This window comes from Delphinapterus leucas, chromosome 11 (assembly GCF_059928025.1).
Source record: "Delphinapterus leucas isolate spDelLeu-1000000601 "Yukka" chromosome 11, BTC_Dleu_Yukka2, whole genome shotgun sequence".
Lineage (NCBI taxonomy): Eukaryota > Metazoa > Chordata > Mammalia > Artiodactyla > Monodontidae > Delphinapterus > Delphinapterus leucas.
Window position 1 is genome coordinate 96,646,894 of NC_143139.1, and position 13,892 is coordinate 96,660,785.

Sequence of the window (13,892 nt, forward strand, 5' to 3'; positions counted from 1 at the left end):
CGCACTCATAACATATATGTTTGTAATAACACTAGCACGAGGAAGGAATCACTGTGGATGCTCAAAGGAAGATGTAATTCCTCCTGGGGGTGGATCTGGGAAGGTCTCTTGGTGCTGTGGCACCTGGGCTAGACCCTGAAGGATGGGGCTAGCCTGGAATGAAGGAATGAGAGTGGGGGAAGGGCACCCTGGGCAAAGGCTGGGAGGTGACAGCACTGGATCCTCAGGGATTGTGTGGAGCTCAGGGGGGCTGGGGAGGTGTCTGGGGTCCCCATCCCAGGGGCCCTGAGTGCCTGCTGGAGCTGGGGACCCAGGGGCCGTGCTGGAGCAGGGGTGGGCCGGAGTCCCAGGGCCTTGCAGAGCTGAGTCAGGAAGAGGGGGGAGGAGACTCAGCCAGAGCCCGGAGCAGTCCCGCCATCGCCTCCTCCGCGGCCGCTGCTGCCCGCCCCTCTTCCAGGGCAGCTGGAGATGCAAAGCCAAGGGCCCTCCCTCAGCCCTCCACAGAACGCGGCAAGGCAGACGGAGAGACAAAGTCAAAGTGCAGAGGAGCCTTGATTGGAACCTGGACGGGTGTTGTGCTCCCAGAGGGCCCCTGTGCCCTGAGAGGAAGACAGGGCCAGGTCGCCCGAGCAGCGAGGCGGAGGCCGAGCCCAGGGAGGGGAAGCGATGGGCTCAGGTCACGTGCTGAGCCCCGGGACAGGCTGGCCCTGGACCCTCCCTTACCAGCCTCTGCTCTCGCCTTCCTCAGGGCCCTCAGGGCCTCGTGCTGCCCCAGGCCGGCCTCTGAGCGCCGCTATGAGGCACATGCTGCAACCGCAAGCCAGATGCGGCCGGTGCAGCCTGTGGCTCCTGCGACCTCGTGGAGACGAAACGACGGACAGCAACAGGGTAACAGCGAGGGAACTGAGCCGGCCCCCCACCCCCCGGCCCCACCCTCTGCGCGTATCCCTGAAGCCAGCTCCTTCTCAGTGGCCTCATCTAGCTCCACGGGGCTCCTTCTGGTTCCTCACAGCCCCTCAGCCCAACAGCGCCACTTCCTGGTTGGGTTTGCCTCCCTGGCTCCTCCTGGAAGATGCCTATTCATCGTTCAAGCGCTTCCCCAGTGTCCCCTCCCCTAAAGCCTTCCCTGACCCGTCTCTCCGCTGCCCATCCTCTGGGCTCTCACTGCATCCAGGATGTCTGCGGGACTTGTCCCGGGCTATGATGCTTGGCTTCTGCCCAGGTCTCTCTTCCCATTACCCCTGCTCCTGGCAGGTGCCCAGGGACCCTGAGGAAGGGCTGCTGGAGCACGCCTGCCACTTGCTACAGCTTCCACCAGGTGGCAGCATCCACCTGGCCTCTGAAGCCACTGCCGGTGGCCTGCGAGGCCCCCTCTGGAGGGAGGAGCCGGCGCCACCTGGGACACGGGCCGACCCCTCCCTGGGCCTCAGGTCCCCTCTATATCAGGGAGAGGTGGGGCTGGATGGCTTCTCAGGGCCCCTAGAATCATAAAGGACGGGAAGACAGGAGGGCAAGCGCACAGGCTAGGGACACAAAAACTACTCCCGGCCCCTCAGGCCCGGCCCGGCCGGCGGACAAGCCCACCCCAGGCTCTCCTACCCTGCTGGGAGCCTGTGTGGCCTGAGAGGGGCGGGACCCCACGAGGACCAGGGCGGCTCACCTTGGCACGTCCGCTCGTCCGTCAGCAGCTTGTACCCCTTCCGGCAGCCACACTCGAGGCTGCCCACGGTGTTGCGGCAGGAGTGGTCGCAGCCTCCGTTGTTGGCCAGGCACTCGTTGATGTCTGCGGAGCCGGGCGGCAGGACGAGGCGGAGAGAGTGGGCTGGGCTGCGCTGCCCGCGCTGCCTCGGTCCCCCGGCCGAGCCCAGGAAGGGGGGCTGGCTCACAGCCGTGGGGGTGGGAGGACGGGGGACACCGCTGCCCCCAGGACTTGGCGAGCCTGGCGTTTGTGCACCGAAGGGAGGGGAACTGGTGTCTGCGGTGCCGGGCCAAACAACAGGGACCGGGACGCTCCCACGCCCTTTCATCCCCGGGGAAGTGCCAGGGAGGCGGGGAGGTGCCAGGGAAGCAGGGAGGCCGGGAGCAGGGGGCTGCTTCCCGGAGGCTGTGACTCTGGGCTGGGCGAGCTACTGGACCCCTGGGGCCTCGGCTCCCTGTCTGTTAAAATAAGGATCAGAGGCGCCCCTACTTGGAAGGACATCACGAGGATGAAATGAAACAACATCCCTAAGGCGCCGGTGCTCAGCCAGGGCCCAAACAACTCTTTACAAAGTAGGTTTATTGCTCCTGCTTTACTGACGGGGAGACCGAGGCCGGGAAGGTAACTGGCTCCAGGTGCCGCGGCTGGTGGCGGGAACGGGCGCTCCTGGGCCGCCTCCCTTCCCAGCCTGGCTCCTGCCGCTCCCCCCTCCCCATGCCTGCAGGTGAGTTTGAGCTCTTTCTTCACTGGGCATGTCACGAGTTGCAGTTGCACCCTGAAGGCCCCCCAGCATGATGCCCCCAAGCATCCCTGCCGGTGGGCCTCGGCTTGCACACCTCTAGTGATGGGAGCTTCTTCCCTCAGGAGCTCCCCCCCACCCCCATGAGCTCCCTCCCACCCTCCTTGCCCTGCTCCCCTGGGCTTGTTCCCTGGGCTCCCGGTCCATCTGGCAGACTGAGCTGTCAGAGACCCTGTCCCTGAGGTACCTTTTCTCACTCCGAAGTTCCTCTTGGGCTCCGGCTCCCGGGCCCCCCATGCTGGTCACCCCCCGCCGGCCCCCCAGACCTAGCCAAGCAATTGGAAACAGAAGTAGGAGATGACGTCCAGGAAGGTGTCCCCACCCTGATTGGAGGAGGGCACAAAAGGAAGCGGTGAAAGAGGCATCCCCCCGCCCCCGGCAGAGAGAGGACTTTCTGTGCTGGTCACTGGCCACATCTTAACAGAGCTGCTGACTCAGGCTCCAGCACCCGCTGAGCCTGGCCTGAGTGTGAGGCCCGGACACCCCTGTCCCGTGTAACTGGCACCGCCAGTTGTCAAGGTCAATCTGTCCCCATTTCCCAGAGCCCCGCTGAGGAGACTTGGTCCTATTCCAAAGACTCCGGTCTCAGGCGCAGCTTGTCACCACGCTGCTCCCAGCTCTTTTCCTCAGATCGAACAGGCTGGACTTGACACCTGCTGAAAAGTCCTATGGCAGCACCCCCACAGAATGCTCTTCACCCCAGAACAAACCCCCAAATGCCAGGAGAACGGCGGGGGCGTTACAGAGAGCAGGGCTGAGACCCCTGGGTGGGCAACTCTCGGAGCCTTTGCGAGGGGAACGGGCACAGTGAGTCGGGCAGGGGCAGACCCAGAGCTGCTTTCCTGTGGAGGCCCGGGTGGGGCTGGGCTCTGGGGAACACAGGACACTCAGGGGGTGTGCCTGCCACCTCCTTGCCCTCGGCCAGCCTCCCCGAGGTACCTCTGCCCCAAGGACCCATTCTGTTTGCGTATGCTGGTGATTTTGGTGCCAGGAAGATGGGAAGGGCGGGGAATCTGAGGCGGGGAGGCTGCTAGGGTGTGTGTGACCCTGGCTCCGCCTCTCACGGGCTGGGCCTACACCTCTCTGCACACAGGAGGTGCTCTACGTGTGCACCAAAATGAGGGCTAAAAGCAGAGGCCGCTCAGCACTGCGAACTCTGCATGCGCCCCGAAGCCTGTGGTTCAGGAACAAAGCGGCCTCAGGGTGAGCCCACGCCCCAGAGGAAGTAGTAGGACCCTCTGGGGGTCACGGCACCTGCTGGGCGGGCATCACCTCGTGCTGGCGGCCAGGCCAAGCACTTTCTGGCAAGGTCTCGTGTGATGGTCAAAACAACCCGAGGCCAGATCTCCCACTTTCCAGGGGAGGTCACAGCTCCACGCAGGAGGCCGACTTGAGCCCAGCCCCAGGCGTCTCCAAAGACGGCCCCGCCAGTGCAGCACGCTGGCCCTGTGGCCTTCAGAGGAAGCAGACCTCAAGGGCAGCAAGGGCCTGTCCAGGACAGAGGCTGGGGCTCTCCGTCGCCCCCTCCCCTGGGGGTTACAGGAAGCCAGGGGAGATTCTGGCTAAAAGCCTCTGACAGGAGAACAGAGGACCCTCTCAGCTCCGTGACCCTGGGCAGGGCAAGGCACCTCTCTGAGCCTCAGGCTCCCCATCTGCAAACTGGGCCGCTAGCAGGTGCCTCTCCAGCATCATTCACTACGACTGAATGCGCAGATGGGGCTCGCCTCCTTGGGAATGTCTCAGGCCTTCTGGAACCCCCTAATCCCATCCCCTACCCCATCTGGGCCTGGCGGCTCAGGGGCTGTCATAGCAGCTAGACAGGAGGTGCGAGGCGCTGTTCGCTTGAGGCCCAGGCTGGTGTAGCGGGCTGCCTGGGGGTCAGAGTGGGGGAGACCCCGTCCCAGGCTCTAGCCTCAGCTGTAGTGAGGGGGCAGTGGGCTCGCACGGCCCCTCGGCCTTCATTCTGATGAGCCCCTGCCCCCTTTCCACCTCCCACCCCTCCAAGACCCCCCTCCTTCTCTACTGTGCTCCCACCGGGCCCCACCAGCGGCCAGCAGTCCCCTACCTGGTTACAGAGGCTCACGGTCTCCCCTCCGCAGCCTGGCCCAGCCCGGCGGCCCCGCCCTCCTCTTCTCTGCACGATTGGATCCTGTCTCGGCAGCCCCTCACCCCACCCTGCCTGGGGAACAAGCACCCCCTGGAAAGCCTTCCCTGACGTTCTCTCCAGAGTTAGCTGCTCCCTTGTCATGGGGCCTGCCCTCAGCAGGATGACAGACGGGACACCTGGCTCCCACCTGGAGCCCCAGGGCCCAGCATGAGGCCTGCACAGGAGGATGGGGCACTGAACGAATGGATGAATGAATGAGTGAATAAGCGAGTCGGGGGGCTGAGAGGTTAGTGGAACATTCGATGTGTCACCCAATGTTTGAACATCAGTGCGTGTTGGGGAGAAAGATGCGGGGTGAGCTACGGGAACACGCAGTAGGTTGGTTGCTCCTGTCCCCCTCTGCCCACCCCACTGAGGGGGCACAGCCTGGCAACGCAGGGGCCACGTGGATGAGGGTTTTGGGTGGGAGCAGAGGGCGGGCCTGTGGGAGTGGGCTGGCATCACTCTGGAGCAGCCTAGGGGGAGGGCAAGCTGCTGGGCTGGGCTGGCTGGGCACAGGGCAGGTGAGGGAAGAGGGCCAACAGGCGGGGCTGGGGGCGGTCCTCCCAGACTGTTCTGGCAGGTGCTGGGAGGAGGGGCTGGTGTCCCTGAGGAAATCCAGGCTCTGGCTCAGGAAGTTGAGGCCCCAGACCTCTGTCCTCTCAGAAGGGCCAATTAGCAAGGTGCCCACTTCCCAATATCAAGCAGGACAGCGCCAACCAGGGAGCCCTGAGACTGGGCTGTCCACACTCTTGAGACAAAGCAAGGGCACGGGGCAAATCCTGCACAGCCCCCCATGGCCCTGATGTTTTGGGGCAGGCCTCCACCTGCCCACGTGATCCCCGGCCATCCTGGGTTTTCAGCTCTGGATTTTCCCAGACCTCCAGCCGTTGGTCTTGCTTAGCAATGACCTTCTGGCTTCCAGAAAACACTGAACCTTCGATATCCTCCTCTGGGCCCTGCCAAGACCAGGGCGTGCATGCTGACTGAGGAGCCAGACCCCAGGGCCAGGGCCTCGGTTTGCCGGGGATCCCCAGCTGGCTTGCCCCCCACCCCGAGTCCCCACACCCTGCCCTGCGCCCCTCCAGCCAGGCCCCGGGAAACTCAGACAGTAAGCCCAAGGTTCTAAGACACCAAACCCTGGGGTCTCGAGGTCAACATTTGGTTTCCAGGGTTCCCTGATTTGAAGACGCTATGATGTTCCTACTATGTGGTTCTGGACCAGTCCCATGATCCTCAAATTCTAATATGTATAACAACATTCAGACAGCTCTTCTCCACCTCTGCTGCCACCCCGGGCCCAAACCATTGTCACCTCGAGCCTGTTCTTCCCGACCCTGCCTAGAAACCCATCCCAACAGTGGCAGGGACTGTCTCCAAACGAAAGCCTGGCCTGTGCCCCCTTGCCCAAGAGTGTCTGGGGCCTGGCCGAGGCTCACAGGATGAAGGGCCAACCCCTTCTCCTGGACCTCCCCTGGACCTTCCCCAGATCTGGGCACACTGGCTGCTTTGGGTCCTGGAACCCCAGGCCTCTGCACAGCAGTCATGTTGCCTGGATTAGAGCCACTTCCTCCATCCTCCCCGCTCTCCCTACCCCCTGCCCAGACTTTAATTTTTAAAGTCTGTCTTCTTTACTCAATAGAAGATCCCTGGACACAAGGAATTTCTGTTTCATTCCCTGGTGTCCCCTGCACTCGCACACAGGAGGAGCCCAGAAAACCCATCTGGTGCATGCGTGAGGACTTCCTGGTCCTGGTGAGGACTTCCTGACTCCAGGGCAGTGGGACTGAGGAGAGTTGGCTAAAGGCAAATGAACAGCTCTGGGTAAAGGGTCCAGTTGTTTCAACACAGGAAACATGGTCAGAAGCTCAGACTGGCGGGCCTGGGGCTGTGTGGACAGCTCCCTTCAACATCTCCCCCTACCCCAGACTCAAGGTGGGGTGAGGATGGATGCCCCTCTCGCCAGCAAGGATGGGCAGGGGGCAGCAGTCAGCGTCCCCTTAGGTGCTCCTTGTGGGCGATGTGACTGCCGAGGCCCCTATCCAGCCCAGACAGGTCAGCTCCCAGCGGCGGGCTCCTGGCCTCAAGTCTGGAATTAAGCCCTGCCCTACCCCTCTGGTCCTACGTCAGCGCTGTGCCTTGGACGGGGTGTGGGTGGCCCGATTCTACCTTCTTCTGTCCTGGCTCCAAGGGCAACTGGCTGGACCTGCTGTGACACTGCTGGGCTATGAGGACGGCTGGGTCTGTGGTGGACCCTGGCCAGCCCTCCTGGCATTAAGCCCACGTGGCAAGGCCTCAGAGAGCCCCCGCCCACCCGGAACACACCTCGCTCTAAGTGGGCTGAGCGGAGGCTACAGAAGGACTTTATTTTCAGATAAACAGGTGGAAGAACGGTTATTTCCGTCAATAATCACTAGGTTCTTCCCAGCAGAGCGGCTGGGGAGGAGAAGTCACATGCTGTCTATTTTTACAGGCTTCAGAAGCCCATCTCAGACTATTTAAAATCACCGGAGCCTCTGCTGTCAATCTTCTCACCCACTGGGCTTTGGAAGTTCTAGTTCCTTTGCCTTTCCATGCTGGCCTCCGGGCCTGCCCGCTTCCCGGCAGAGTGATGGGAGGAGGGCAGCCAGCCTGGGCAGGGATCTGAGGGCTGGTCTGGGGAGTGCTGAGGGGCTGCACCTCACTCCTCACAAGGGCTGCCTCCCGGCCCAAGGCCTGCAGGTCTGGGGGTTCCATAACACCCCAGGTCTTTGTCTGGGCTGGTGCCCTCGTGCTGTAGGGCTGGCCCCTTCAGTCCTAGGGCTCAGACAGCTCTGGTTTCCCAGCCCCTTTGCTTCCTGTTTCCTGAGGGGTCCCCAACACGGCTGAGCCCCCGCGGGCCCTCAGGAACCTCGGAGTGAGCCAGGGACAGTGGGCAGAGAAAGCTCACCCTTCTCTGGCTTCCAGCAGCCGGCAGACCGGCCCATTCCTGACCTTCCCAATCCCTATTTCTAATTTTGCATCTTTAGTCCTCCGGTTGAGATCCCCCCGCACACCTTCCCTCTTCCAGTGACGAGGACACACAGTGTCCTCAGTTTTCTAACGCCGACAAGAAGCCCATCCTGGCCTGGTCTGAGCCCTGTGCCCTGCTGCCCCCAGCTCTGCAGAATGCACCCCGGCCAAGGTGAGTGAGCACAGGAACCGGCCTGGCCCTGCCCCCTGGGAGGCCACAAGGAACCTCTGCCGGCCCAGGAAGCCCAAAGAAAAGGTACCGCGTTTGTTCAACCCAGGGTGAAGCCCCATTCTTCGATATCAGAGCCCCGCTTGAACCTGTCAATATACAGTGGAACCGGGTTCCCTTGAGCCTTGCTGGGGAGCGCTGGCGCTGACTCTTCCTCTTCTTAGCTTCTCCAACAGAAATGCACGTGGCAGCTGACCACCCTCGCCCCTGAAGCCATGTGTGGTCGCACACCCGGCCCAAGTGTGCCGCCCCGCTCCTGCCCTGCCTGTACCACCCGGGGCCCGGCGAGGGAGGTGGCGCGCACTGACCTTTGCACGTCTTCCCATCCGGCTGCAGTGTGAATCCAACCGGGCAGCTGCATCGCACGCCGGTGGCCGTGTCCTTGCATGTCCGGTCACAGCCTCCGTTATTTACTGCACACGTCTCTGAGGAGGGAAAGAGAAAAAGACACTCTCAGTCTCCTTGGACAGAAGCCACCACCTTTCCCCACCCGTGGGGGGAATCTCCTGAGACAGGAGACCTGAGCTCAAATTCTGGCTCTGGGGACTTCCCTGGCGGTCCAGTGGTTAGGACTCCGTGCTTCCAATGCAAGGGATGCGGATTCGATCCCTGGTTGGTGAACTAAGATCCCACGTACCGCGTCGTGTGGCCAAAAATAAATAAATAATTGAATGTTTCCAATGCAAATTCTGACTCTGATACACTCTAGCTGTGGGGCCTCTCTGAACCTCAGGCTCCCCATCTGTAAATTGGGAGAATGACACTGTTTCCCCTCTGATGATGATGGATGGGAAAACTGCTTGCAAACTGCAGGGAGCGGTGCCAACAGGGTCAACACCACCACCAGGGCCAGTGCCGAGATCGGCTGGACTGGTATTTAACCGCCCAGGGACAGATTCCTAAACCCTTGCCTTGCCTGGACTTGGACTCCAAACCCAGACTGGCAGTTACTGGGGCTCCCAAACTCGTCTCGGCGCGGAATGGCTTGTGGCCCTGGCCATGGAGTCGCAAGGGGAGGTTCCCAGAGCCCGCACACCATCCATCACCTTGATGAGGCTCTCAGCCCAACATCTGTTCTCGCTGAACGATAAGCCAAAGGCGTCTGTTTTTTGTCCACTTGAAGCTAGTCTAGTGCTTTTTTTTTCCTCTTGCAAATTCAAAGGGCTGGAGTGGCTGGGGCATAACTAAGGTCACTGAGCTCGTCGTGCGGTGAGAATGATCCTCCCCAGGCCCGGAGAAGGGGCTGGCACAGCCGGGTCACCGGGGCACGTGGAGAAGCCTAGTTCCCGGGCCTCTGAGCCTTTCAACCTGGGTTTCTTCCTGAGCATCTGGCGTGCTTTGGTGTTGTGGGAACTTCCCTCTCCCCTTTGCTGCTAGGAAGGGAAGTGCCAAGGGCCCCCACCTCTTATAACCTGAAATCCCCTGCCTGTCTACCGTGGCTGCCTGGCCCCAGCGGGTCTCTCCCCAGAACTTTCCCCCTACCCCATTTATTCTGTCTGTCCTTCTGTGGTGTCTGCATTCCTGCAAGGTGCATTCCGTTTTCTCCGGGAGGAGTTTGGGGATGAACATAGGAGTGATGACTAAATGAATACATACCCCCAGTTGCCAGGAGTCTCTGCTGCTAATGTCTTTCCTTTGAACTTCAACTTGTAGGGGGTGGACGGAGCAGGGAGAGGAGGAAACTGGGCTTTCCCTCTGTGTGTGTGTGTGTGTGTGTGTGTGTGTGTGCGTGTGTGTGTGATTCTGTGGGGTGACCACGATGGCGGTTGTCCTTAACATCCTGAACTTGGGGGCTGCCTGCTTCCTGGGGCCGCTGCCCATTTTCTCGAGGCTGAAGTCTTCACTGCGGTAGGACAGTGTCCTTGCCCCTGCCTCTTCCCAGGCTTTCGGCGTGTCTCCCCATACTCTAGCCCTCCAGCTTCTGTCTGCCTGCTGTGGGGCATGTTGCCCAGTGGCTGGGAGGCCTCCTGCCTGCTCATGGGTCAAGGTCAGTGCAGAGACCTCCACGAGCAGCCTCCAGACGCAGAAAGGAGGCCCCCGCCCTCCGTGTGCGCATGCGGGCTGGCCTCCACGTGCGCATGGGCCAAGCTCTGACCCACACACGCCTGCGCAGGCCCTCTTGCCGCCCCCGCCGCCCGTCTACTGGGGCAGTGGAGGTGGGGAGGCCAGGGTGTGACTTTGGCTCTGTCGCTCACTGAGTGACCCAGCGAGTCCGCCCCTCGGGGCTCGACCTCAGCACCTACACCTGGCAGGTGAGGACCGCAAGCCTTCCCTCCCAGGGCTGAGGGGAGGATCAAAGACACCCCACACTCAACAGCGTCTGGCCCAGGGCCCCGCCTGGAGTAGCTGCTCAACAATGTTAGCTTCCTCCCCTGAGGTTACAACCAGAGAGGGAAATCCCGCCTCCGGCCCTCAACTCCAGAGCCACAGTACCCCCATGCGCCTTTCCAGCCTTTTACGTGGGAGAGCCCCTCTCTGGAGAGGGGGCAGAGAACCTGCCTGTTTTCCAGGTGCAGGTAGTTAAGGCTCAGGCCTTGGAGAGGCAGGGGGAAGGCCCGAGAGCAGGGGGCGGGTAGCAGAAGGTGCCGAGAGCTTGGGCTAGGGCACAGCTGGGTGGCCTTACTTGGCGACAGCGGGATGACCACTGGGTCTCTCCATGGTGGTGGAGGTGGGACGTGGCGTGGGCACCGGGGACTGTGTCCCTGAAAAATGGACCCGGCCAACCAGGCTCCAGGGGGCTTGCAGGCCCTTCCTGTCTCTGGAGGCCCTGATGGGACTCGGAATCTTGGGCCTCCCGAGCGACCGGGGCCCCGGAGACCTGCTGGCCGCACCTGCCCTCTCGATAGGAGGAGGCCGAGCTGGGGCCGGGGTCAAGCCTGGATGGTCACCAGCTCTCTGCGCCCTCAGGGCAGGTCTCTCCCTTGTAGCAAGCACCCTTTCAGTCTCCTGTGTTACCCTAGACAATGTTTGGTACAAGAGCTCTTTGGGCTCCCCTGGGTGCTGGCCAGCCCATCCCACAGGCGTTGCTGCACTAGGCTCCCCCATGCTACAGCAGCTCTGTGGACGGCCCCTCACCTCCCAGGTGCAGAACTGGTGCCGAACACTGGGAATCGGCGCAGAGCAGCGTGGCTGGTAAGGGGCAGGGCTGGTGGGACCCGGTGGGTGTACTCCAACCCACCAGCAGGCTCAGATCTCCATCCAAGCCAGCCCCAGCCAGCCCCAGCCGGGGCCCGCACAGCCAAGCGCGTACCCGGCTCTCCAGCTCCCGCCCAGTGCACCCCGTCTCCACGAATGCTACTCCATCTGCCCCAAGGATGCTTCCTAGGAGGCGCCCTTTGCAGGTGGAGAAACTGAGGCTCAGAGGAGTAAAGGACCTTTTCTAGGCAGGATTAGCTACACGATTTGTGGGACCCAGTGTGAAATAAAAGTGAAAGGCCCTTGTTCAAAAATTGTTAAGAACTTTCCGACAGATAGCCGAGCACTCAGCCAACTGTGGGCCCTTCTAAGGGCAGGGCCCCGGGTGAGCGCACAGGTCACACAGCCACTGGGAGAAGCCAGTACTGGAACCCAAGACTGCGAGGCTCCAGGCTGTTGAGTGAGCCAGGCCTCCGGGGGGGATCCTCGGGGGCGGGCCTGCAGTGGGGCAGCAGAGCCAGTGGCCTGAGGGGGCAGCGAGGTGCGCCCACGGGCCTCCTCACCCAGCGAGAGGGGAGAACTCTCACCCACAAGGCTGGGCTGGCGAAGGGGGGAAGGCGGGGCATGGCGTCGGGGGACTGAAGTGGGGAGGGGCTTGGGAGTGAGCCCCTCTTCAGCAGATGGGAAAACCCCAGATGTGTTAAAAGGCCAATCTTTAGTGTTTCCCTGGGGGAATTCCACTTTGGGCCACGCCGGGCGGGGTCGGGGGGGAGGGGAGCGGTGGCAGGGGCAGCCACTCAGCAGGACCTGCCGTGCAGCCCGGCCGGGGCTCGGACGGCAGCAGGACGCCCCTTGAGTTGGCGCTGGGTGCTTGCACCACCCTAGGTCTGGGGCGAGGTCCGGCCTGAAGGACAGTCTCAGTCACAGTGTCGTGGCTGACGCAGGAGCCACAGGGGCAGGAAACACTGCTCGGAATGCTGCCCCGCAGGCTCGGGCAAGTCCCTTCACGTCTCAGAGCCTGAGCTTCTGGCCGCGTGTCGTGGAGATGTAACAACTGCCACCTGGTCCTCGCGAGGCCCAGGCAAGGTGTGCGCGTGACGGTGCTCGGTTGCGAGGCCCAGACAAGGTGCGCGCGTGACGCTGCTCGGTGAGCTGTCACAGTGGTGACCGCACGCTCACTCCTGGTGCCAGCCTTAGGGCCTCCGCCTGTGGAGCCTCGGTACCGAAAGGCAGCTGCTGGTTCACCCGACCCCTGCTCTGCGCTGGGCAGACGTGCCTCACACCCAGTCCCTGGTCTCTGGAGGTCTCAGCCTAGCGGGGCAGCTGACGGTTCCCTCCTCTGTGCAACCAGTCTGGGATCGACTCCTTTGGTGCTGGGTGGCCGTGAGAGAGGAGCTGGAGGTGAACCCGACACCGACCCAGGCCTCAGGGGTTAGTGGTTTATCCCTGGGCTAACCCCCAGCGCTCAGCCCACCTGCCCCAAGCAGGGTGGCTGCCATGGCCCAGCCTCCCGCCTTTGTCATGGCTCAGGAGGCCCCTCCCGAGCTCTCCTGGCCCCACCCCGGCTCCCCCAGGCCCTGGGCTTGCATCTGGGCATCCCCCAGTGACTGCTCACTCTCCAGGTGACCCCAGTGCCCAGCACCCAGTGCAGGACTGGCACGGCGAGGGGCCTGATTTCTGCTGAATCAGCAGATGAAAGAACAGGACTCTGGAGGCCCCATGAAGAATGAGGGGATGCGAGGTGACCGAGCCCCTGTCCCCTGCCGGGCCTGGTGGGGGACTGTGTCGGAGATGAACCCGACAGCACAGGGGACCATGAGTCTACCGGCAGCAGCCACAGTCACGGGTGCTGGAAGGTGACGTTGAGGTGGAGGTGGGCTGGACTGAAGGGCGAGAGGGAGGGAGGGAGCTCAGGCCTCGGAGACCGTCTGCAAATAGCACGACACACTGACCACAGGGCGCCTGCGGTGAGCCGCCTGCGGTGAGCCGCGGGTCCAGAGGCCCGAGTGCCACACTCAGCTCCCGACAAGCTGTGGGGCTTTGGTCAAAGGGTCTTCCACCTGCAGCTTGTCGACCGTGCAGGTTTCTGGCCCCGCCCCCAGAGGCTCTGAGCGGTGGGCCAGGTGTGGGCACAGCGACCTACGGAGACCCCATGAGCCCAGGGTCTGCCCTGCCCCTTGATGGCGTCACCCTGGTGGCGGGAGTAGCCCGAAGCCCCTGCCGAGATCTGTCAGACCTCAGTAGGGGCCAGTCCACCTGCCTTTCTGCCGCCAAGATCACCTGGAGCCTGCTGCGAAGAAGGGTCGGCTACCGGCTCTCCTGGCCCAGCCACGGACACCCTGACCTCTGACCCTTTCCCCTCAGTTGATTCCTGAGCCTTCTAGGATTCCCACCACTTTGGGATAAAGGCCACGCTCCCCGGCAAGGCCCTCACACAGTGGCCCTGGTCTCCCCGGCTGCCCAGTCTCTACATGCTGGCCCCCCGACCTCCGGATCACCCTGCAGCCCGTCATGAGCACTGTCCGCAGGTTTGAGTCCCTCAGCGAGCCCCACAGTGAGGTCCATCTTCCTCATGGGGTCCCTTTGGAAAGTGAGGAGAGTCAGGCCGACAGAAGTGGCTTCCCCGGCCACCTGGCCAGCCTGCCGCGTGCCCGCGCCCTGCTCCCATCCACCCTGCCTCTGGGTCCCTGCCTCTCCACGTCTGCCCAGAAGGCCCTGCTCCACCTCGGTCGCGTCCGCTTCTGAGCAACACCTGCAGGGGGCGCTCTAACCCATGGTGCTGGACAAAGCCACCCCAGAGCGCCTGGGCCTCTGAGTGGAACTGGGCCCTGGGGTGCAGGCTGGTGGCCGCTGGGATGGTGACAGTGCGTGTGGAGGTCCTGGGTGGAGGAGG

General features: G+C 62.7%; 1 protein-coding gene across 1 annotated transcript in view; it reads right to left on the reverse strand.

Moving 5' to 3' along the window:
* The window catches only part of SCUBE1 (signal peptide, CUB domain and EGF like domain containing 1), a 195,611-nt gene that overhangs the window by 29,271 nt on the left and 152,448 nt on the right, over positions 1 to 13,892 (reverse strand). The window contains exons 16-17 of the mRNA XM_089921601.1: positions 8,173 to 8,289; positions 1,661 to 1,783 (exon numbers count right to left, since the gene is read on the reverse strand). Coding sequence (XP_089777727.1) covers positions 1,661 to 1,783; positions 8,173 to 8,289 — 240 coding nt within the window. The remainder of the gene's footprint in view (positions 1 to 1,660; positions 1,784 to 8,172; positions 8,290 to 13,892) is intronic.